Source organism: Platalea leucorodia (assembly GCF_965183815.1).
Source record: "Platalea leucorodia genome assembly, chromosome: 6".
In the NCBI taxonomy this organism is placed as follows: domain Eukaryota; kingdom Metazoa; phylum Chordata; class Aves; order Pelecaniformes; family Threskiornithidae; genus Platalea; species Platalea leucorodia.
Genome location: NC_138828.1, coordinates 73,252,764 through 73,278,870, shown reverse-complemented (window position 1 = coordinate 73,278,870; position 26,107 = coordinate 73,252,764). Strand labels below are relative to the sequence as shown.

Genomic DNA, 26,107 nt, shown 5'->3' with positions numbered 1-26,107 from the left:
AGTCTTTGTGAGACCAAGGTTTAAAGAGGCTTGATCTTCCAGATTAGCTTTGCGTTTTTTCACTTCCTTGCTCTCTTTAGCACCATTTCTCTTTATTAACAAACTCACTGGCAAAGTTACATTAATATAAGCAACTCTGTAGTGAATCTCCCACCCACTGATCTTTAGCTATTGATCTGGCTTTGCCTTTCAGCACTAATGCGTTATCCCTTGTGGGCTGCGACAAGCTGCAGCAACTCACTGCAGATGGTAAAACAGATTCTTAAATATTGATTCGAGGCTCCACTTTTAAAAGCCATGCTCTCTAGAGGTATTGATGAGAAGCCTGGTTTTAATATTGGGTCATTGGATAAAGGAATGCTTTACGGTGGGTGGAATTTCAGTCTTGTGGTGTGGAGGTAGCTTCGGAAACTTGCTTTTACTCAAAGAAGGAAAATGATATGTAAGTGACCGGGGCATGAAGAGGTGCCCTCTGAATTATATAAAAACAAATAGAAAATGGAAATATAAAAAGATACTACTTCTTCAGTTAAAAACAGGATAAGCAACTACAGGCTATGGCAATATAAAATGTTAAATAATTGTGGTTAGTCGTTTATGCTTCATGTCTTATAATTGTATTTTAGATTGCTTATGAAGGTGGACTCAAAAATTCCCACACATGTATAACCATATTAATCAGTGTAGAACATGAAGGCAAGATTGACACATTAGCAAAATGTCCTGATCTTGAAAGAGAATTTCTGAAGGAGGTGAATGTATGAGTGGATTGGCTTAATACAAAACAATAAAACATTCAGAGATAGTGAAAGGTAGAGTAAATAATAACGGTAAATCAAACTATTATCATAAACAATGAAGCTAAAAGGCATAAAGAGACCATGAATTTCAAAGGGAGCTTTGCAATTCGTCTTGATTCACTTCAGATGAACTCAGGAACTCTTCAGTATGAAATCCTAAAGTAGATTTTAAACAGTGCGTAATAATGACGATACCTGGGCAGACCAGAGGTGCTGGCAGCCCAGTATTCTGGCTCTGATAGCGGGCAGTAGCAACATTAGCAGAAATTGTAAGAACAGAGCAAGTGTATAATCTTTAGCCCCTGCAACTTGCAGTTGGAAACTTGGGGTTCAGGGACTTTAGTGAGAGTGAACTTATTGCATTTAACAGTACTCAAATGGATGTTTGGGGTTTTTTTCCCTTGAATTTGTGCAGTTACTTTTGAACCTGTGTATGATTTTTACCATTCACAGTATCTTTCAGTAAAGTCTTTAGTAGCTTAATTAGGCATAGTATGAAGAACCATCTGCTCTGCACTTACCCTTTCCTAGTTTCACTTGGTGACCCCTACTTGTTGATTGGAAGAGACAGTGTACAAAGTAAACTGTCGTTCCCTATTCATCCTTTCCATGCCACTCCTAATTACAAACCCCTCAGTCTTTCCTAGGCTGAGGAGTCCCAGTCTATTTAGTCATTCCCTGCATGGAAGTAATTTGATACTTCTGGTCATTGTTATTGCCTTTTTTGTGTCTTCTTGTGACCTCTACCACATTAGAGATAAGACCAGAACTGCGCATAACTCAAGATGTGAGCACATCTTGAATTAAATGGAGCAAAAAAATAATGCTTTCTGTGTTGAAGGATAGTAACAAGTGTCATGCACTTAAAAAAATGCATGTGATTTAGTATTTTTATATAAATTCACTGAAATTTAGCTTAGGTGTTTCATACTAAACTTCATGAAATATATATTGTGGAGCAAAGCACAGCTGTCCTGGGGAATGGTGCTAATTTGCCATTTGAACATATTAGAGTATAGTTAAATAATTTGTAAGATTTTTAGCTTAGGATCGTTTTGGAGAAACATTTAATTAGTATGACTGTGTATTCCAGAAAAAAAAACATGTTTGGAAGTGTTTATTTATCAGCTATCAGGAGAGCATATTGGTTCTTGTTCCTTTTGCAAGTTGCTGTGGCGAGTCTGTCAAGATGGGTGAAATTCCACACATTTCAAAATACCGTTTTCCAGTACATTTTAATCAGCTATTGCAGCCATTTTCATTTGGGATCTGAAATGAGAGAGAGCCTTAATTTAGATGATAAATAGTTTGGCCTGGGACTGCATCTGTTTTCTGTGTTTATGAAACTTAAAGCCCACTGAGAGACTACCTGATCCACCACCGGTATATCCAGGTCCAGTTGAAATACACCTGTAGTGTGTGTAACCCAGAGGTTCTCTGTAGTAAGTCCTTAGTTCAGCCTAACTGCAGACTGTTTGCATGCTTGAATAATAAAAAAGAAAATTATTCTTCCTGTCTTGTTCCAGTATCTTTGCTGGCTTTGGCCTCTACGGTCCTCTCCCTCCTCATTAACCCCACTGCCTCTTTTTCCAGTGTTGCCAAAACTGTCTTCACCCAGTTGTAGTTCTGACCCTTGAACAGGATCTGCATAATTTTCTGCATCCATTAGCTGTCTTTGGAAGGAGAGAGAGATGTTTCATGGTGCAGGATTTCTGAGGACTTAAGTCTTAAGTAACAGCACTTAAATGCTGTAAAACCAGAAGTTTTCAGGACAGGATGCAAACTATTAACAGTATCCTCTAGAAAAAAAGCTTTAGTAAGTTTTTATTTGTTCATAAGTAGAAAAAAAATAGCTTCAGAAGAAGATTTGTTTTTCTGCTATAAGGAATGGCTTTTTAAGGCTTCTTATAATTTTACCCTATGAATGATGGAATTTCTTACCAAATCTGTAGAGCCGGTAAGTTTTCATCTTCAAGTTTTCCCTGGTTTTGTTTTTGTTCCTGCCCCCCCCCCGATAATCACATGTTCTGCAGTATATGTAAGCATGATTCATATTTGCTTTTCTTTTTAAATATATTTGGCTTTGTAATAGCAAAACGTTGGTTTTATCTGTAGTTCTGCTTTTGGTCGGCAGTAACAGAAATTTTCAAGGTTCATATCTTTATGCCTTAAGGAGTACAGAGCGTTATCATCAAGGGTCTTCTCCCTTGCTCGTTCTCTTTTTCTCTTTGTTTTGTTTACTGATATTTCACAGTAAACCCTTGCAGTTATCATCAAGTGTTCAGGCCACGATAACAAAATTTTGCCAAAGCTTATACTCTGTGTTTCTCTCTTTTAAAAGCAATGAAAGATTTGTTTAACTGAATACAGTTGACATTTCTTTTATCCCATCAATGCATTATACACTTATAAATTCAGGTCAGAAATAAAAAGTAGCTCCAGATAAACTTTCATTATATTAGATAGATAGCTTTTCTAACCCCTGCCCCATATTAGCGCAGATACTGTTATTGCTTTCCCTTTAAATTGATCATTCTTCTTTCTGTTTTTAAAAACATTATTCACATTTGTATTTTGGAACCGTTTGCCTTGCAGCAGTGCTGTGAGCGCTTGTGTTTTTATTTCATCCAGGCAAAAGAGTGAAGGTAAGAGGAAAAGGAGAACTGGAAGGAATGTTGAAAATTCAGCTGAGGCGTTACCCAAGGTCCTATAATATAATGCGGAGAATCACGCATACTCCTTGTTGCGCTGATTTTGGGAGGAATACAGGATTTTGTATGCTATATTGGATTCTGACACTGCACCCACCATATGAGCCATTTTTAGCACTATTATTATTTTTTAAAGTTCACATATGCCAGAATTTACACCCTGCAATGATTAAAGCTCTGCCCAGCAAACAAAATATTAATTTTCAGTGGTGCTGGAGCCTGGTGAATACCAATGACTCCATCAAAAATGTGCATCTTTGGAAATGGGACAAACAAGGAGAAAAACCTTTTATGAGAACATGGGGGTTTATGTTTTCTGAAGCTGAGTTATTTTTGACTATTGTTGGGATAATGGTTGGTTGACTTCTAAAATATATTTTAGTTACAGTTTATTCATTACTTTTCAGTGGAGTGCACACAGTACTGCTGTTCGATTTATCACTTTCCTGTGTTCCTAGCTGTTTGATATCCCTTTTTCACAATTACGTATTTGGGAACCTGGAATATCATACAGCAGCGAAAGGTATCTGGCAAAGCTGAAGAGGAAGGCAGTATCGGTGACTACCAGGTCTCTCTCCAGCCCATTATAGTGGGATTTCAAAGCAAGCACTCACACCTCGTGGCCCTTGCAGTTTGTATGGTGTGTGTTGAGTGGAGTGAGACGTTCCAGTCTACACATTATCAGACGTTTTTGGCAATTAATGTGAAACTAAGAAACAAGATGTGTAAGGAAGGTTACATTCACATGCATAGCCCTAATTTTTGTCAGCCATTAGTTCCTGTTTAGAATTGAACTTGAAGATTAATTTGTGTTTAGTTTTGGTTTTTTTTTTTCTTTATTAGACGGGTGTTGTCCAAAATGTATAGCTTTCAAGTTTGTGGAATCCAGCCCATATTAAAATAAATGGGAAGTTGCAGTGGCAGCACCTACGACGCCCGGAGTGCAACTCACTGGCTTGATGAGACCCCGAGGCTGTCAGTGGGCAGTGCCTCTGCACCGCGCTCTTCCTAGGTGCTGCTCAAGGCGTCTGCTTTCTTTTGGCCAGCGTCTGGAAGGGAAGCTGAGTGAGATGGACCTTCCCACCCACTCTAGCTGTTCCTGGCTTCCCCCCCCCCCCCCCCTTTAGGCATCTGCAAATATTTCTGCATGATAAATGCACACCTTAGAGATGCCTTTTCTATCCACTGATTCTGAGGAGAGTCTCCATGTCTACATTAGATCAGAGAAATTCAAGGAACACTAAGAATTTTTTTTACAAGAGATGAGAGTTCGTTTTTCAGCAGATGGTAGTTCCTTTTGAGAAAGAAGCAGCATATTTTTATGCTGCAGGTTTTCTTCAGGATTCAGGAAAACAGTGCTCTGGCAAGTATCCTTCACCCAACCCATCCTTCTCTCCAAAGTCTGGACTTCTGTGAAAAGCTACCCTGGTTTTTAACTTCTGAGCAGGAAGCCATGCAGAAAGGGACTGAACATTTTTATTTCCCTAAGCAGACTTCCCAGCTTACCTATGTATCTGCCAGTGGAGTAAGGGGCGGGAATGGCATCTTCCTTGGAGGCTCCTCTCTAACACTGGCTGTACTCAGAGATATGCTGAGCTTCCCTTTGTAATCCCATGATATTTCCCTATTCCACAGTCCTGTCATCAAGGTCATATTTAAGCCTGAGCAGTGTCATGAGAAAGCTCAGCGCACCACACCATTTCTGATTCCTGTGTTCATTACTTTGCAACTAGACAGGTATCTTTGTCTTTCATATAATTAGCACTGTGAAGGTTATCAAGAACAATATTAATGAAAGTTAAATACCCTTTTTCATTGAAAAAGTTAGTTATTAAGAAGTTAATCAAGAAATTAATCGGAGTATACTAGAATTTGTAATCAAATCTCAGTAAAGTTCTGATTCCAAGTCCTGGTCTAACAAGATTTATTTAGATATAGAAAAGTAAGCTAAATGTGAAGTCTCATGTTTTGGGTGCTGATTGCCGCCTGGCATAAGAGCAGCCTCCAAAAGATAAGTCGAAACTGTAATGAACAGAAAATGTGTTTCCAGTGCAGGCTGGCAAACCTGATTTTGCAAATGGTGAGCTAGCACCATGTTTTCTCCTATCAGCTTGAAGAGGCCAGGGTTGAATTTGAATTGCTTGCCTGAACTGAAGTCCAAGTCACATGGCTGTCACTGCTGTCCTGTTTCCAATTACTCAACTTGTATTAGCCAAACTGAATGAAGACTGTGCTTTTCTGCAGTGTATGCATAATCTTATGTTGATGCTAAACCAGAAATAGCTGAGACCCAAGGACATTATATCTCACCTTCATTTCCTGAGGCCAAAGCCTTTTTCTGGTTGCTCAGGCGTATGCTGCTAGTTGCTAAGCTTTCTCTGTAACACTGGGAGCTGCTGCTTAATTTCCTGTAACAATTTTCCTGGCTTGGTTATGCTGACTGTAGGAACTATCTGCAAAGAATTGCTGCTACTGAAATTTCTACCACTATCTATCTTTCTGTAGTGATATGAGGCTTTCATGCCTGCATTAGTTTCTGCAGTTAATTAATCTAAGTCTGTCTAATACTTACTGTGGTAAGGATAGAAAAGCAATAAACAGTGCAGATAAGGGATGAAATGGTTTAATCTCATTAATTAACAAAATAGAGACTATCCAGGTACAAATATTACTCCTCTTCTAATCATTGGGAGTTGGATGAGACACATAGAGCCAAGAAAATATATCTCAGCTATAAATGAAGGTATAGTTCAGTTAGTGTGGGTTTTTTCTTTTTCTTTCCTGGTTTTAATAGCAACTTCACATCATAATTAGGAGGATGAAATTCCTGCCAGCCAAGTACATAGTTTGGACAGATTAAAGGGAAGAGGTATGAGAAATGATAATTGCTTTGTGCTCATCAGACTTCTATTGAAAATCTGACAGGATAATTACAAAATACCTGCCTTGCAGAATGTCTAGGCAAATTTTTAAAGAGCTATTTAAAGTTGTTCGTTTACAGTCTGTCTGAAAAGAAAAGTTTTTTCCCCCTTTTTGAAGTAGTTCATTACCATTTAGATATGTGGTACATGTTCAAATATAGACCTTATTCTCATGTGCACGCCTGGCTGCATTCCACTGCCCACCCCCAAAGAAAATTGCCCATAATTTTTTGAATTACCCCACATACTTCACCCACGTACTCACCCTTAACTTTCAGCAGAACATTATTTCACCTGATGGAAACTGTAACCTTGTTGCTTTCAACAGTCTGAATCATAGTCATAGATAAATTAGTGGAGAGAGAAATGTTCCAGTGGACTACATAAAACTCAGTTTTGACTGACAGTAAAAAGTTGTTCTACTTCCAGCATGTTTTCGTCTCATCACATGATTTTTCGTCACCTGCTTTTGAAACTTGAAAATGACACTCACCAAATTGCCAATTTTCCAAGAAAATTCTAGACATAGGTGCCAAAACCCTACTGATTTTGCTGAGAAGGGAAAGACCCTGAAAGCCTGACTTTCTACTAAAGTTCACCATATGAGGTCGTTTGGATCACAGGGCCACAGACACCTGCAGAAGAGTTGCTCTCGGCACCTGGTAGGCAGGGCTAGAGTTAGTGCAGGCTTTCTGGGGAAGGATGAAGAGACCTTGGTGAGTAGTGGACTTCTAACAGGTGAAGTAGAGCCCACTAATACCAGTTGTTTCAAGTTCCTGCAATTCAATGTGAGTCATCCAGTATCATTATTGTATACAGTTGAACAGGGATGACCAATGTCCTAGCTACGAGAGCTAAATTTCCCTGTATGTAGGTACTGTAAGCAATATTTCATGATCCCCTGCCTTGTTGGGTCGTGCAGCTCACAGATCAGCTAACCAGCGTGTACCAAGTGAGTAGCTTGCAGACTGGCCAGCTGGTTCTGGCAACCAGGGCAGGCTTTGAGTAACCACCCTTCCCGTGGATGCCAAGACTGTTGTGAGACCACAGGTACACTTTTCATATGACAGGGACACCTGAATTGTGGTTATGTCAGGAACCAGGACATGGGGACCCCAGAAAGGGTGACCATAGATGAACTGCCTTGCTATAGGTAGCTGTAGTCAACTAACTGGTGTATTTATGTAATTTCCCAAAGTGATGCTTTGGGCCCATTGCTATAAGATTAATTATTGTAATATTTAAAGCTTACAGTTTATATGTTTATATAGAGATAAAAGAATAAATTAAGTGCTGGGTGTATAATTATTTCTATATTGTGTTCACTGGTACATTGAACTGCATTGTTTCACAAGAAATGCACAGTACAGATTGTACAACAGAGCATTTTTTTATAGAAATCTAATTTCTCTCTTCCTTCTTTTTCTTTGAACAGTTTATGAAGAACCAGAAGACCCCAGCAACAGATCATTTTTTTCAGAAATTATCTCTTCAGTGTCAGATGTCAAATTCAGTCACAGTGGTAGATACATGCTAACAAGAGATTACCTCACCGTCAAGGTTTGGGATCTGAACATGGAAACAAAGCCTGTAGAAACGTACCAGGTAAGTATCTCCTACGTCTTGATGCAACAATATAAAAGCATCTCTGTTCAAAAACTGAATGTTTTCCTAAAGGTCTCGTTGCTTGGTCTGAGAAGCGGCTAGCTAAGAGAGCTGCTAACCAAGGTGGTTAAAAACCTTATTGTGGCGTCCTTGTAGTTGCAAAAGGGCAATTTCAGCATCAGTAAGGAAGTGTAATGCATGGGGAGTCAGGGTGACACTCGCTGTGGATTGGGCTCTTGAAAGAAACGATGCTTCTAACAAGGGAAATAATCTCTTCACTTTGGCATCTGTTTTCAAATGATGTATTTCACTATTAACATTTAAAAGAAACTGAGGAAAGGATTTTGTGAGTTGCTTAGCATTCTGCTCCCGCTGGGACTGCTGAGAGTTTACACCTTTGTCATTTCAAAACTTTTTTTTTAAAACTTCATCTGTGCATTTCTCCCTTGTGCCTAGTTCTAGAAGTGATCAGTGTTAAACCCTAACATCACCACTGACACAGCAGTTCGCAAATGCCAGACAGACACATCTGGTTGCCTGAATTCATTGCGATATTATCCAGACAAAATGCCAGTGGCTCCAGCCAGCGCTGAGTTTGTACTCTGACATCTGTTCTGTTTGGCAATAGAGGGCTGAGCTTACATTTTTTGACTCTGCCCTGAAGAAGGAAAATACGTCTGTGACACAGAAGCTGCTCGTTATGAAATGCAATGAGAAAAAGCTGTTAAGCTACCACAGAAGAGTATGCAAAGTAGGAAAAATGTCATTCATCTGGCTCGTACTGCTTACGTAGAGACGGTCCTACGACACTGCTGGAACAATCCCTCGTTTTCTGCGTCTGTATGATGGCAGATGGGGTACGGGAGTTCACAGTAACTCATTAAGATTGGTTTTAAAATAACATGTAATGAGAGTTTGGTAGCAAGACTTGTCAAAACAACCAACATTTGACATTAATAACATCGGAGGTGTTTATTAGCTAGTGTTTAGTAGGCAAAGTGGGGCCCCAGTGTTTTCCAATGCACCCATTACATTTTGGCAGATACTCTTCAGTGTGTCACATTAGCATTGGAAAGTCTGAGCCTCTATACCTTTAAAACTACAGAATTGGTTTTGCTCTGAAAATGGCAGTACTTGTAATGCTAAATGTGTTAGAAATGTTGATGTGCTGTGAAAATGAAGTGGGAGGGTAAGGGTGAGACTGTGTTTTATATAACAGAAGCATATTTTAGATTTTAGGAACTTAGGTAATATATTATTGTATACTTATGCTAATGGAGTAGGCAACCTTGTCCCTGGAGAGGAATCGTTGGTCAAGCCAACCTGTTTGTCTTGACTTTGACATCTGCTTTTATTTCCTCATGTCGGTAGCTGTGAAACAAGCTGGCCACCTTTAAATCAGTCTGACACCCAACAGTGGGGCCAATTAAAAAGTTATATTTCTCCATGCTAAGATGTGGAAAATGAGTATAATGTAAATTTTTCAGTACTGATTATTGCAATCAGAAGCTTATTAAAAAAAAAATACTCACAACAACAAAACCCCTGCAAATATAACAGTGTTCTTGCTACCTTACTTTAACCTATGGATTGCATTTCATTTTCAAATACCTATCCAGTGCCTTGTAAAGAGTATACAGATGCATTGCTGAACATTGCAGCGGACTAAAGGAAAACCTGGAACTCAGGTGCCTTAGGAAGCCAATAGCACAGGACTGCATAGGATTCACACAGTCCAGCTGCTCTGGGCAACCTTTTATGTTTTTCAACTGCAGAGAGCAGAGAATTCTGTTCTTAAGAAAAAGTGGTTTGAATTACTCTCTGAAATAATTTGTCTTAGAAGTATCTCTCTCTCACATACATAAATCTCATATATAAACTTGGAAATCTCAAAGTTTTTTGTGGTGCATCACAAAGGCAACAAATAAACCTAACATTTTTAGTTATGTATCCACATAATTATGATGACATGTATATCATTAAAAGATTAAAAGATATTAATTAAAATATTGAATTTCTCATTTCATCCACTGCATGGTAGCCACTTAGATATTGTCTAGCTGAGAGACTCATGAAGAGGGTCACAACAGGAGATTTCCCCACAGGGCTGTAAAAAAGAGCAAAGCCTATGGCTCTTCTGCTTCATTATCAGATTACAATTTTAGTATCACAAAAAAAATCAAATTCTTCATGCAAGTTTTTTTTCCTTATCAATGCTGTAACTAAAAGAATGCTATTGCATAGAGCAGCCTCGCTGACACACTTTATCTGCTGACAAAGATTCAACGTGATAGTCTCCTGTTTATGCTTCACATAAAAGAAAAAAGGGCAGAGTTATGGTGCACTGGACAGCACTAAAAGAGCTACACAGTGGAACGGCCGGTGCTTGAAGGTTGCAAGGCAGCCCTGCCTAACGGGATACTCTTTTGATGCTGCCCAGGTGAATTACCCCAGCAGAACCGTACCAGCAGCAACCAGAGGTGAACACATTCATAGCTGATAATAGCTTGATCGACTTTTGGCAAGGTCTGTTGCACGGCGATTTGAACTAGTGTATCACTTACCAGTGCAATTCCTCATTGTGACTGTTCAGACCCAGTGAAATAGCTCCCCATGTAGTCATGTTGCTGTGTTAGTCTGGAGCACAGACCTAGATAATTCCATGAAGGTCTGACCTAAAACAGAGCACTGAAGAAAAGGAGAATGCCTTTTGTAATTAGTTAGGAATGAATTTGGTCGGGATTCAAGTACTATTCACATGTGGTAAGAACAGTATGTAACAGACAAGGCAAATCTGATTTTACCCTCAATTGATAGTGGCAGATGAACATGTGAACAAGGTAAAAATTAAGTGTTTCTTCCAGTTAGTTTTTCATAGTCATTCTGGGGATCTGAATGTGGTCAAATGTGGTGAAGGGTCCACATGAAGAGCAAGCTGGTTTTTCAAGGCCGTAGTGCAAGTTTGCAGGCAGTCAGTCACGAAAAAGGAGCTGAGACCTTGAAGAGATCAGTGAGAAATCTGAGAGAGGAACTTCAAAATGCTTTTTGACAGAGCTGATAGAAAGGCACAGCTCCAAGCTGTGGAGCTGGTCACACCTCTCAAAGGGTGTATACGTGGCAGTGGTCATGACAGATGGCTGCTGGAAATGGTAACAGGAGGAAGACCTGGAAATCACAGTCAATGAGGCAAATGTAATCTACTTCCTTCTCATGCCTTACCCAACCTTTCTCTTTCTTCCAAGTGTTGGGAGCTCACAAAGATGATAAAGGAAAGAACTCCAGTTCTGTAACAAATTACACTGCTAACACAAAAAAGCTTTAAGTAAAGAGAAAATGAAAGGAGCTAATTACAGAGGGTGCAAGAAACTGCATCAGTACTACCTTTTACTCACCATGAGTGTAAATACATTTAATTGTGAAATGTTTTATCTGCATCTACCATTTGCCTATTATTTGCTGTATAAGATATAGTCTGTTGCTATACAGCTCAGTGTTCACTCATCTGTTAATGAAAATTGATCCGTGACTAAAATTTATAATTCTTAATAGCTTTACATTACAAATATTCTTAGGCTACTGTACAATTTGGCTATTGAAAATGGGTTAGTTTAAAGAAAATATAAGTGAAAGGTCATTGTCCCTTGTCTGGTCTTGATAGACGTTATCTTACTAGAAGAAACGTTTACGCCCTCAGGCCAGAGGAGGATGCTGAGCATCCATGAGCAGGACTAGTCTCCCTGGACTTGCAAGAATCAGTACCTCTGTAGCCAGAGCTAAATTATGCCCGTCGGCTATTGGATTGGTATGTGTGCTCCGAGAGGCCATCTACACGTCTTTGTTTTACAGTTCCTACAACAGCTAGAAGAAAACATCAGGAGTGAAAGTGCATTAGTAAATTTGTCTAGGCAGGGATTTTCTAGCTTATTATTTCCTTGCGGAATGAAACCAATCATCCAGAAGGAAAACTAATCAAATTCGGCAAAGGACTGAAACAGTTTGCACGAGATCTGTCTCTTTATGATAACCCTTGTTCAGCAGAGATGTGTGGCCCAGAGGAGAGGTCTTCTGCTGGTTAGTCTCACTTTTCAAGTATATAAGTGAGAATTTACAATGTTGTTTTTATGTCTCAGCTAAATGGGAGATATCCTTGGGCTAAATTAGTGTTCTAATTTGCAGCGTGTGCAACTGCAACCTTGTACTGTATTTGGCTTCTGAAATACCTTACCCAAATATATGTAACACCATACACTACAGGTTCTTTTAATAGAGCCAAGTTCTTTCTGCCGCAAGTGAGAGTCCACTTATCTTGGAATATGACATATTTGTTACTATTTAAATTAGATTTCTTGAACATTAATTAGCACGTCTAGGGTATCAGCTGGTGAAATGTCTTTGGGAATTAGACTAGCACTGAGAAAATCACCCAAGCAGGAAACAAATATGTTGAAGAGGGGTGGTCTGCAGCCTGCTGAGGGAGGTATGCTTCATGCCTTCCTGCAACAATAATTCTGGAGCACCTGGTTAATTGGGCTGTGGAAAAGTACAGATAGCTTCTTTAGAGTTTAAACACAGTATCTTCTGCAAAGCTACCAATCTGTGCAGCATATTTGGAAAGTGAACGTGGGAGATAAAGCAGAGAGTGGGGAGGCTGGTTGTGGAGTTTTATATTTTGTTTTATTTCAAGAATAACAACAGTTATTTTCTTTGACACAGGTCCATGATTACCTTAGGAGCAAGTTGTGTTCCCTCTATGAAAATGACTGCATCTTTGACAAGTTTGAATGTGCATGGAATGGATCAGACAGGTAATCCATCCTTATGTCCATCACTGTCTTCATTTAGCTCCCATATGATGGGGAACAATCAAAGTAAAGTGTTACTCATGGTTATTGTCCACATCAATTTACATTTACATCTTCACATATCAGTGTTCAGGTTGATAAAAGGTGTTTGGATATTGGTGCAGTTGTGTCTCTGACCTCATTAGACATGATGTATACCTTGTTAATCTTGACTCATGCCTTAGGGGAAAAAAACCCTTCAAATTCTGTCCGGTTTCACCAAAATCATAAGTAGGCTGCAAAAGTTAAAAAGAATGCTGCCAACTTGCACAGCCCCACCAACACACTAAGGAAGCTCGTGCGATCCTGTATTTACATATGAGCTGCTTCAGAAATCCAGTTCATTTACTGGAAACAGGGAGCGAGGAAAGGCAGTCACAGGCACCCACTGATTCTCCACAAACTGCTGCCACCTTCCCACTGACACAAATGACAGTTTCTTCTGATACCTGCCCCCATCAGAGCAGTCCCTTTCCCTATGTGCTGAAGGAGTGGTCCTGGTTTTTATCTTGGACATAATATCTTGTTGAATATTTTCGTAAGAAATATTGGCACAAGTCGGAGAGTGTGAGCGAGGATGAAATGTGCTAATGCCATCATGTTAGCAAAGGGTGGCAGTACTTTAGGGAGTAGGAATATTGTACAGGAAGAACTGAGCAGCCGAGAGGACTGGGATAATAAAAATGGATGAAATCCAAGAGTGTAATGCGAGGTGAGGATTTTAGTTAAAAGAAAACACAAACCTTCATCTTATCAGTTCAAACAACTCTACAGGGACATTCATGCGCTCAGTGACTGCAGAAGGGATTAGCAGTCTACAAAATGCATGTGAAAGAGAGCACGGGAGCCAGTTTTGAATGGCACACAGTGACTTCTGGCTTAGCAGAGCTAGAAGCCAAGAGGCAAAAGTTTGGCACTCGCTGAGAGCCTGGAACTGTGCCTTCAGCAAACTTAGCCTCTCATTTGGGAAAGAGAAAAACAGTCCATCTCATTGTATTTGAAGCAGACCTGCCCCCCCTGGACTGGGCAAGGACTATGAAACAGAGTGTGGGGCAGCTGTGAAAAAAGCAAATATGATCCTTGAATGGGCAAGACTGGGGTATCCAGCAGAGAAAGGAGTAGTGGTGACATTATGTTAGGGTTTTATTCAAAGACCTTTGGACTGCAGTTACACATTTCTTATCCCTCATCTCCAAGGTGGATGAGCTAATCAGGCAAACGGACAGCTGCTCTAAAATGAGGAGAGGGCAGGAGTTTGGTTTTGATCAGCTTAGCAAAAGAAAAGCCAAGATTATACTTACTTCTAGTAAGTATATCAAGGAGGTACACATAGGGAGGAAGAGGATCTAGCTAAGATAAATGTGACTGATAATGACACAATAGCAAATAGGTATTGAGTGACAACAGGTAATTACAGCCTGGAAATTAGAGGTAGTTCATTCCTGTTCAGACAGTGACAGTGTGGAGCAGTCTTCCTGTCCTGAGCAGTGGAGATGTAAGAAGCCCAACTGTTTTGATGATGGTGCTCAGGAAATCTGTGAAAGCAGTTATTTGAGACATTGGTTAAAATGACAAGTGTCTGATCTTGGAAGTGCAGAACAAGGTCTCTTCCAGTCCTGTGTTCCACAAATGCAGATAAAGTGTAATGCTGTACACTGTGCAAGGGGCATCTTCTCTTTGGAGTACTTTCCTTTGCTCAGTTCCTGTACCTGCCCAATGGAGAGATTCTGTCTTTACTAAGAAATAGAACTTTTACCTTACCTGTATCGTTTATTATGCAAACGAAACTATATACTTCCATTATCTCTGTTGTCTGCATGCCAGGGTAATGTGTTTGCTGGCAAGGATTAACTCAGCATTGTATCCCCTGTGATAGAAACTACTGGCTGTTTAAAATTATGTAGGTGGACCACACTGGGCAAAATCCTTCCCAGATAGCTATGACTGCAACTTGGGCACCAGCTGTTGTGGAAATGGCTTTGATACAGTCAGAAAGTGGGAATGACCCACAGCAGTTTTAGGGGAAGATCCAGGTTTTGGAGCTTTTCTCTGAACCTCCCAAACCCATGCATGAATGCATGTTTTAGCAGAGGGTTGTCTCAGTAGACTGGGTACTGCTTGAGTTTGGTCCTACTGGAAATACCAAAATAAAAGCCTTTCTTGGAAATAGACATGATGCTGGTCCCTGCCTAAATCTGGCACAGAAGAACAGTGCAATCAAATCGTTTAGCTATTGTGAAACTTTGACAAAGACTCAGGGCTTTTCAAGTCCTTTCAAACCATTTTGCTTATCCTTGATGGGAATTGCCAGTGCATTGTTACAGGATGGACAGCCACATGGTCCCAGGCCCAGAGTCTTTCTCCTGTAGTTGAATGAAACGCTGCCATCCTCATTAGTGCGGTAAGACCACTCTCTGGATAGTTGCCTGGTAATAATAGAAATATTATTCAATATCAGGATTTAAAGTGAATGTAATATTTTCATTCCTACTTGACAGATCAGATAGATCAATGCAGTGAGTAATTATTAAGTGAGAACACTAGATTGTGGGGGCTTCATTTATTGTGCTGCCCAGACACCGGGGCGTTGTTAGTCGTGCACAATTACCAAATCCGTCACTAAACACAATACACTGCTCTTGATTGTAAGAAACTGTTGAGTAGAGTAGCTGGCAACATTTGACGAAAGATAAGGGTTCTCTTTAATCTAGTGGTTTCTTTTTAAGAGTCAAATGTATCAGCCCCCATGTTCTGTTTTTGATGAACATTCACTCTTCTGAGCTTCTTGCTTCTGTGTATGACAAGTATTGTATTGTTTTGCTACACACTACAAGGATTATTTTTTTGGTGGATCACAATTTAAATTATATTTGGGTACCAGTAACTCTTAAAGAACAGTTCATTTGAATAGTAAGGTCACTAAATTTGATCCTTTGGGTATCTATTTTTTTAAAAAGGACTACTGCTGAAGGTAAACAATGCCTATTAACAATGGTACTCTTCAGAGATGCTGCAATACCGTATTTATATTATTAATACATATACATAACAGTAATAACTGCAGTTCTAAACATGTTACTTTTATCTTTTGCAGACTTCAAAGCTACCATGACAATTTAAAGTGACAATATTGTTCAGTTAAAAATGAAAGCATATTTATTATTTAGGTGAAAATACTCCTTATTAATTTTTGTCATTACTAAGGAGTTAATCTAGGCTATGATAGAACCTGATGCTGAGGCTGTTTACAAAAAAAATCAATGTACGTGAGCTCTGATTAGAACGTGATTGATGCTCAGTTACTCCAATGAACAGGAACTAATGCGATCAGACAGAGCCGATCTCATTTGCTGAAGGGCACATTAATCACTATGTACTTTGGCAGCAACAGTGGTCAGGGGAGGGAGTCAAGCAGGGGTCTTACACTAATTCAACCAGATGAGCACATATTATCTGTCGTTGAGTATATTACACTAAAATCATGCCATCTTTATTGTATATACATCATTACATGACTATGTAGAATATGTGAGCTCTATTTATACACCGATTTAATTTAGTTCTTCCATTTACTTCCAAAGTCAGGTCTTTTAATAATGACCCGCAAGACACTGTTTTCTTCTCACTGTCAACCATACCCATTTTGTTATTTCAGTTTTATCTCAAACATTAGCACTTATGGAGCTGTTTGTGAGCTACAGGAGAAGCCAGTGAAAGAAAAAAATAGTGTAGTAATTCTACATGGTAGTAAGTGAATACCTTAATTACTGTTCTTTTTTTTTTTAAGATTTCAAATGAATGGGTGTATGGGAACCCTTCCAGGGAGATTTCTGAATACCATCATGATAAGTGATATGCTGTAAGCAGATGAGTGAAGTCACATACAACTGTTCAATCAGTCCTTTCCTACCGAACTGTCATTCATCCCACTGAATATCCATCAGCCTTCACTCTAATCAGGCAGAATTGGCAGGTCCCAGTGGATGAGGTGTTAACAGTCTATTCCTGTCTGGCAGCACGCTCCATGCTGGAGAGCTCGAAGACATCATTTTGTTTTCAGGGCTCGGCATGTCAAATATTAGCTTGGAAGGACTTGAGGATCCCCTGTTCTTATTCCCAGTCTTATCCCAGCCAGCTGCACCAGAGTGCCACAACCCTGAATCTGGTGTCTCATGCTTTCCCATCAGCATACTCCCCAGGAGGTTTAAAGAAGTTCCTTCTTTGTGATGGGGAGTCAGTTGCTTCACACAGTGCAGAATAAAGGAAAATTTCCCAGTATGCCAACAGGCCCCCACTGTTTGCAACACTGCTTCCTCCTTTCCCTTTGTCATAATAAATCTCATTTTTCATTCCCGTGAAAAATGTTTGTGAAGAGTTTTCCTGGAGCCAAAACTTTCTTCTCATAAGGTCAGCTTGTCACGAAACCAGATCTGGTGGGCCTTGCTTGTCAGTCCCAGGAGACTGCAGATGTGCTGTTCTGCACTGGCACACACGCTAGTGAAATCTTGCAAATTTAGGGGCTCAAAATATAATTGGGGAGACAGTTTCAGGTCAAAGAAATGGTCCCTTTTCATGCTGGGTGCCTTGAGGGACTCTTTTGCAGAGATTTACAAGTCTGGAGGCAGGCTCTGGTGGAAGCTGCTCTGAGTCTCCTCCCCTCACACATGCTTGGAGTCAATGTCCTGCCTCTCTTGCCACAGGGAATGAAGTTCTGCTGCTACATTTTCAGTGAGGGGCACGTTAACAGGGCTGGTTTAGTTTTTCTATCATCCTTAAGCCCTGCATACACTGGTCCTTGAAGCCTGCCCAGCCTTAGTCCTGTCACACCATCCTGTGGCTTCCATGGGCTCTTGAGCAACAGCGGAGGGGGGAGACTATGCCATGAGCTGGATTTCTCCAGACAATAGAAATCTGCAGGTGAAGAAATATTTCTGTGCATCTAGAAAGACTAATCTGGGCCAGAGTTAGCCCAAAAATTATTATAAAAGAGTCTTTAAAAAAAACCAACAACAAAACCAACACAAAACAATGTGAAGCAAGTACAGTGTGGTTTTTAAGCAAGCCTTAATTCCAGCTGATGTTCCCAGGGTTTCAGGGCAAGCCCAGACATCCAGGAAGGCAGCTGAATGGAGCAATTTTGATAAAAACTGTTGCATGCAAGGATGGCCGCAACACGGATGACATTTAAGAGCTCGGCTAGCACTGAAGAAATTGGAACGAAATATGGGAAGAACAGATATGAGAAAGACAGACATATACCAGTTCTTAGTGACTGACATGTTTGATGGAATCTCAATGCCTAAAAAATATTGTGGAAGATCTCACTGAAGTTTAGTACAAATGATGAAGTCCTATTCAGATGCCCTTGAGGTTGGTGAAGTAGGGAATTTGTTGACTTCCGAACAGAAGCAGAATTTTAGAGAGGGAAGCCACGTACTGAAGCATTTCATTTAATAAAGAGTCATTACCAAAACCAAAATATTCAGAGCCAGATGTTTGAAAGTATTAAGATGCTTAAAGATGCTGAAGCCATCAGTAGTTGTTAGAGTGGTGCTGTAGACCCTCAAACTCTGGCCCTAAATTAAACATCAGTGGTGCAACTACTGGTTGTCACGTTCAGCCCAAAGGAGAAGGTGAGGATGGAAGCCCAAAGCCCTCAAGGGCTGAGCAAGTTGGCTGTGAGAGTAAGCAAGACTGGAGGTAGTGGGAGATGGCAAAGAAAGGGTGAGCAGCGAGACCTCCAAGAGTAAAATGAAGAGATGAGAGGAAAAAATAAGGAACAGAGAAAGGGAAATGACAAAGTGAAGCAAAAGAGATGAGAGAGAGCAGGGAACAGAGGGTGAAGCTGGGGAGGACACTTCACTGGCAGGAGAGAGAAGCAGATACAGTGTTTTTTAAAAACTGTAGAGCAGGGTAGAGGGAAATGGAAAAAGAGATGGGGAGGAGGAAGAGGGGGAGGGAAAGGAAAACCTAACTGGAAAGTATGGTAAAGACCAGAGTCAAGATTACAGGGGAAGAAAAAGAGAACAGAATGGCAACTAGGGAGGGAGTAAGAAGTCAATACAGTAGGATTGGACTGTACTGGGGGTTTCCCCTTCCCCTTTTACCTTCTGTAAGAATACATTTGTCCTACTTGTAAAGAAAAAGAATAAGTCTTTGGGCCATAGTGACCCCACGTGAGGACTGAAGTTTGGCAGTGAGATGCCTCAGACTGTGTCATTAACAAGCAAGAATGCCCCAGTGTCAGTGCAGGCTGCATGAATTAGTAGCATTTTATGTTGTCGCTCAAAACATGCACCTCTGAAGAATTGTCAGAAACCCTCAGACCTTGCTTGGAGCAGCTCTAAAAGAGGGAGCACAGAGCACCCCTTGTGCTCTGCAGCAGCACCATGCGGAGAGGGAAACGTGTTCCCCTCGCCGGGCAGCACAGGAGGGTTAGTGTGGAGCTGTGCGAATGCATTTGGGGCCCTGCAGATATGAGGTCTTGCCTCTCCTTCCAGAGCACCGGCTAGGCTGCCAATGCCTGAAATGTAGGCAGTGGTAGCCATGTCGCTGCTGTTGGGGTTTTTTTCCTGCTTTTTTGCCTTTTTTGCCTTTTTTTAAAATTATTTTTTTTAAATCATGCTGCCTGTAGCTGTGGTGGTTTGAGCTAGATAGAGTCTATCAGCAGCTTTGCTCCAGCCTGAGCTATCAGTATGCTGCTCCTCGGGGTGCACTGGAGCATGTTCTGCATCCTAAATACCCCTGCACGGCTGAGATGACAGTACCTCTGACCATGTGTAGCACAACTTGTAAGCCTGCTCTCTGCGTAAAATTAGGTGGTTAGGCAAAGCTCTTCCGGGCTGCTCCCTTACACACTGTTGAATTAGTATGGGCTGTTTTGGGTGAGGGTCTTCGTTTGGTTTCTTGAACCGGCCGCACTTGCAAGGGTTTTGTGCAAGCACTCATCTCACCACTGCTGTGCAGAGGAGGGTCTGGAAATACAGAACAGACTCTTCCTATACTCAGCTGCATTTTTTATTCTAATATATATATATATTTAAAATTCTCCTTATCACATACATTCCATTATTGTACACTGTATTTTCCTGAACGGGAATAAATTGCAGGCTTACATCTAGTTCACACTGTCTTTCATTGTTATTTTAAGCAGCAGGTAAGGTTATAATCCATCTGTGTTTGTGACCTTGAACAAGAATGGGCACTTTCTCATTTACATAATGCTATTTTTTACTGAGCCATTAAACTGCAGAAAAACAGGGCCAGCATGAAAAGTAGTCATCTACATATGTTAAAAAAAATAACTGCAGTAAATCCAACTGAAGAAAGCGGACTTTTAAAAATATGCAGGAGTTCAAGAAATTAAAAAGCAAATGGACTGTAAAGGCAGTTTAACTGCAAGCAAAACCTCCTAAAATAAGATTCTTGACAAACACCTCTCTGTGCATTTGGTGCACTGGTACTCTGCCTGCATGAAAACTGCTCCCCTGACGGTTCCTGCCTTCATCTGGAGGGATGCTCCTCATTCCCCGGGGAACCACAGCTCTGCAGCCCATGGCTCAGGGTGCCCCAGCGTTTCAAAATTTTGCCTGGGGGAAAAAAAACCCACAGTACTGTGCTGGGCTGTTTGCATCGCAAATTGCGTATGCTAGCACTGAGATATGAAATAACCTCGACTTTTTCATGTTGTGAATAACCATTACAGCAGGAGCTGTAATGACAAGACACGGTGATTTGGAAGGAGTGAAACATTAGATTTACTACTGTTGATTCAATTTCTGAAATGGGCACTAATCTTGATCAATAGGCTTTCTGCAGCTTCTGGGATACATTTTATCAAGCTGTCACACTGACTCTTTTGTTTTTTTAGCTCATGAAATTGTTAACTTGTGCCTTACTGAGCAGGATTGTGCCAGGTCTTTGCAGGTGGGGAAGGTAAGGGAAGCCTCACTGCAGACAACCCAAGGGCAGGTACTGCTTCGGCACTCTCGGGAGCAGAGGGGCAGCTCCCTGCCAGGGCTGGCTGCAGCTACGTACGGACAAGGGCCTCTATTGCCCATCCCTGAACTCAGCAGCAGAGCAGCCGGGGTGTGCTGCCCGCAGACCTCAGGAAAGCAGCCTCCCGGCAGGGCGAAGGCTGTACGTGAGCTGGTGCTGAGGGCAGCGTACGCTGTGTCTCTGTGCTACGCCTGTCTGATTTGCAGCAGTTCCCTTCAGCACTTCAGGAGCTGCAAAAAGCTCAGTGTGGAATCAGCTGTCATCCAACTCCAGTATGCCATCAGCAAACATGGAAGCAGGATGGAGCTGGCAGTCCTGCTAGTGATTCACAGCGTACAAATCCAGCTCACCCGCTCTACTTACCCTGCAGTGGCTCTGAAGCGAGCAGAGCTGCTGTCAGTCAGTAGCTGTAGTGCAAAAGCAGTTAGCTGCACAGCTCCCATTTGTGCGTTTTTCAGTATATTATTCATTTATACTACAGTAGCTCCTAATGGCCCCAAATGAGATCAAGGCAGCACTGGCTGGAGGCTGTGCATATAGCGTAAGACAGCTCCTGAATCCAGGAGCATCTAATCTAATCAGCTAGTGAGTGTCTGTACGATAGAGAGTATATTTTATGCCTTATTCTCCTACAGTTGCATATGCCATGGTCTCCTGGCCAGTATGCTGCTCAATACAGATTTCCCCGAAGTGGGAAAAAACAGCAAAGTGTTAAAGCAATGTAACTGTCATTTGAGAGGGAGGTTAGTTTATTATATGCGAAGCATGGGAAGTGTGCTCTGTTGGGCTGGACCAGAAAGGCAGATAGTTCCTGATTGCCTGAGTCTTAGAACTGTACAGCTTTTCCTGTGGAGACTTGGCTGTTCTGGGGGGAATCCCCTTCCAGAATGGAAATTCAGAAAAACACCCTGTTTGGGGCTGAGACAGGAGAGTAGAGCGTGGCCCTGGCTTCAGCTATGGAAAAAGTTCACAGGGGATGAGATTTCGAACAAGGCGCTGAAATCCATGATTATGCTAATCCAATAACCCGAGGGCCACGGATGAAATCCTGAATTCATTAAAGTTAGTGACAAAATATCCTCCCCTAGGGACTGGGGGAATGAAGCAACTGGCAATCCATTATTTCAAACTACAAGCTGATTAATGGGGTAATTTTTGTACAGATTGAGGTGTGTTTTCTGTCTCTTTCTCCCAGACCCAGAAATACATCCTGACTTGAAGCTTCATTCAAACTTCATACAAGAGATGACAGAATCCTCTTTATCAATGTCTTTATTTTTAAGAAGCATTGTAGATACAAATTTTAATGGTGTGTAGACTTGCAAGGTTTATGGCTTCACAAGGGAAAAGGGTTTATTCTGGAAAGAATTTACTTGTGCAAATTCAGTGTGATTTTTCAGAACCTTTCCAAACACCTTTCTTCAAAATACTCATTAAAATATATAATTATGTACTAAATCTTACTGTTGTATCAAAAGGTTTGAAATACTTGGAAATTTTTTTTAAAGACTGTTTCTGGAATCATGGTAAATCTCAGCTGTCAGAAAAGGTAAGGATCTGGAGAAAGAAAAAAACCCTGAAATATATGATCCTTAAATGCTCATAAAAAGCTGGAGGGTAATTAAAAATAACTTACTAAAGCATATTGCTTTTATTGTATTGTGAAGTCTATCTCATGATGTCAGGATCCTGACATTTATGCATGCTTCAGGATGCGAGTTTTGGGGTAACTAATTTTCATTGAATATTCTGATAGGGAAGGGGAAGACATCGGTAGAAGAAAACTACTCACTCTGGGCAGTACTGGGAAAAATCCTGTTTTGTGTTCTTTCCCAGCTGAAACCAGATGATGTCTAATCCTAAGGTTAAAGCTCAGCTGTGCTGATCCAGTCATGTTAGCAGACCTCCCACAAGCTGCTGTTTAATTTTCTCTTTGTTTTCTCTCTCTCTCTCTCTCTCTCCAGTGTGATAATGACAGGTGCATATAACAACTTTTTCCGAATGTTTGACCGAAATACCAAGCGGGATGTTACCTTGGAGGCATCCCGAGAGAGCAGTAAACCACGAGCTATTCTTAAGCCCCGGAGAGTCTGCGTCGGAGGCAAACGGAGGAAAGATGACATCAGTGTTGACAGTTTGGACTTTACTAAGAAGATCTTGCACACAGCGTGGCACCCAACTGAGAACATCATTGCTATAGCAGCGACAAACAATCTGTACATATTTCAGGATAAAGTGAACTCAGAAATGCACTAGATTTATCAATATCCCTCTATATTTACAAACCAGCCTCTTGAGAGGTGTAGAAGGATGTGACCTTCACAAAAATTGTGGCTTCTGTGGTGGGATTTGTAGGTTGCATCCTTTCATCCCTCAGCCTGTATCATTATTGGTGGCAAGCCAACTATTTTCCATCACTGCAACTGTATGAGTAAAAGGCACGACTGCAAATCCAGTACTGTGGTCTGTATTGGTTCCTTTAAACAAACAGGGGTATTTATTCACTTTGGGAGCGTTCCTGAGGAGGGCTGAGACTCCTCAGCTCCCGTCAGTCCTTTCGAGGGTCTCAGTGGTTCACAGGACCACGCTGTTCTGGTGCACTGCCTGCTTTTGCAGTCCACAGCATTTACCACATTGTTAGAGCTTTTTGCCTCAATCTCTTGATTATTGTTTTTTCAGTAACATTTTCCTGTCTTTCAACTAAGCCAAGCCTCTTTGAATGGATAGCCACATCCCTTTAGAGCACGTGGCACGTTGGAGGGGCCTCATGACCATTATAACTGGAAGCAGAATCCCTGCTGGTGAAAAGCTGCCCTGTCTCACCCGTCCCGTTCCCTTCTTTACAACACCCTCCTATTTATTTCTTAGTTCACGTAACTAAGTGCTTCAGCTTCCCGAGTGAGTAAGTGACAGACTGGTATAGTTACTCAGCCAGCTTAATTTAAGAAGTTCATTCGCCATAGATCCCTCTACTCTGTTTAAAACAATAGCTAGTGTCTTCATCACATGGAGGACTATGGTATCACCACTCCAGAGGGACTGGCTGGTCAGACACAGCCTGGCAGTTAACAGACAAACCCGTCCTACCGCTTGGGGGTTGGAGTTCTGGAAGGCTGGGCTAGAAGTGCTGTCCTTGAAGGCAGTGAGCGACTTCAGTGGGAACGAAGTTACAGCACTGCTAGACACTTCAGAAAGTCCCTCGTTTGTTTACTGCGCTGTGGTTATTTTAATCCTGGCCTTTGGGGAATACAGGCAATGCCACGCTATCTGTAACTGTAAAAGAATGGTACTGGGAGATGTAGCACTGCTCAGTGAAGTTTAATGGTTTAAAATGAGTCCACTGCTGAGCAACAAAATTATTCCTGGAGAAATATTAAAAATCAAAACCTCCAAACCAAACAAAAGCTTCTTCCACATAAATACCTTTAGATCTGTCTCTGCTTCCAAATGAATAGTGGTGTAAATGGAAAATGAAAGTACACGCAATTGGTGTACCACATGCAGGAATTACACAGGAATGGTGCAGCGGGCAGGGAGTCCTCTTAATCCAGGAAAATAAAGTTCTGCTGCATCCCTAATAGCTCTGGCAGGAAAATTAATATCCCAAAGGATTTCTCCTCAAACCATGAGCACAACTTAGATGACCTGTTAATCTGCCCATATTAAAACTCCTCAGAAAAAATAAGTCTTTAAGCCATTATGCACTGATTTCTTGGTAAGTGGAGAAGGTACTGATGAAGGGATCTGCATGCTTTTATATTTTGGTTTGGGGGAAAGACTGGGTGAAAATCTGCTTACAAGAACTAAAAAAAACGAAGTCTACAGCTTTTGTATGACATCTTAACACAACACATGAAATCTCTATGAAGTTTTCTAGATCAATGCTGTATATTTTGTGTGTAGAAGCACAAACGCATGTGCATCAGTTTCCAGCCACGCTAAACACATACGGTATGAAACATGTAGGTTAATTTTAAAGGGAATGAGGAATTTTTGTTTATAAAATACTGTATGCTGTAGCAGGCATGGACAGTATATGTACATATTTATTCTAATGAAATTTAACAAAATTGCTTTTTTTTTTTTCCTTGTAAAAAGGTTTAAGAATGTGGTAAATTGTATAGAAAGCTTGTTAATGCCAAACTACTGCTTCAAGGGTGTCATACAATTTCTTTGACTTTTGGCCTCCTCCATTAACCTTTGCAGCTCAAAACAAAATGCTATCAGCTCATATTGGCATCTACAGCTAGAAGTACTGTAAAACATATATTTAGCTTTTAACATCCTCAAGTAAGATTCTATAGATAACTTATTATAAAGCAGATCTTAATACAACAATTTTTTGTTTTTAATTTGAAGTACCTTACTCTGTTACAGCTTTGGGTACCAAAAAGAACATGTTAAAATTAAATAAAGAAATATATCTTTGGAGCTTTATAAAACTAATGAAATAATACCCAACCAAAATACCATGAAGTGATTATAGAGGAAATAAATAGAAACCTTTCAAAGAAAGACCAGTATTCCATTCCTGTCTTTGACATCACTACTACAGATTGGTTTCCTGGTTTCTTGAATGTATGGAAAGTTAACATCGTCATTGTGAACGTTTCCAACTTTCTTTCTCTTTTTAGTTTGAGCTTTCAGTGGTGTAGAGTAAGTGATGGTAAAGTTGGTAAATCTGATTGTTTTGAAAGCTGTTGTTCATGGCTGCATTCTTTGTGTTGCACAAATTAGCTAACTGTTGTTGAATAAAAATATAAATATGTTAATACCAGCTTTTTCAATAAAACTACAACCAAAAAGGCACAAATAGATGACTTCAAGGCACAGCTTATTTTTAAGCTAGACATGAAAGAGTTGGTTAGCTCCTTTTACAAAGGAGGAGGAGTCACAGGGATCAGGACTCACAGGGCAAGCGACTACGTGAACATCAAGTGTTGTGGAAGGTAGAGAATGAAGCAGTGCTGTGAGTGGGCCTGACTTGGGGCTTTCGGGTGATGAGAGTGTGCGCAGACACTTACAGCAGAGCTGGAGATATGCTTTTGGTTCACACCTTAGACCAGCTTTTTCCTCTGCTCATAGCCCAAGACAGACTTTAGGAGATTTGAGTCTGAGTCTCCTACAGATGGAATAAGAGACATACGCAATGTGAAGGGACACACACGACCACAGGGTAAAAAAATGGCATCAGTGGCATCGCTGGCCAGGCTGGAGGCCTTCCAGCACAG

At 40.8% G+C, this 26,107-nt stretch overlaps 1 protein-coding gene across 1 annotated transcript in view; it reads left to right on the top strand.

Moving 5' to 3' along the window:
* The window catches only part of PPP2R2C (protein phosphatase 2 regulatory subunit Bgamma), a gene marked incomplete at both ends in the record, with an annotated part of 198,319 nt that extends 175,187 nt beyond the window's left edge, over window positions 1–23,132 (top strand). Inside the window, 3 exon segments of the mRNA XM_082316372.1 lie at window positions 7,868–8,037; window positions 12,751–12,842; window positions 22,841–23,132. Of these exon segments, the coding sequence (XP_082172498.1) occupies window positions 7,868–8,037; window positions 12,751–12,842; window positions 22,841–23,132 (554 nt within the window).
* Window positions 23,133–26,107: the final 2,975 nt, after the last annotated feature.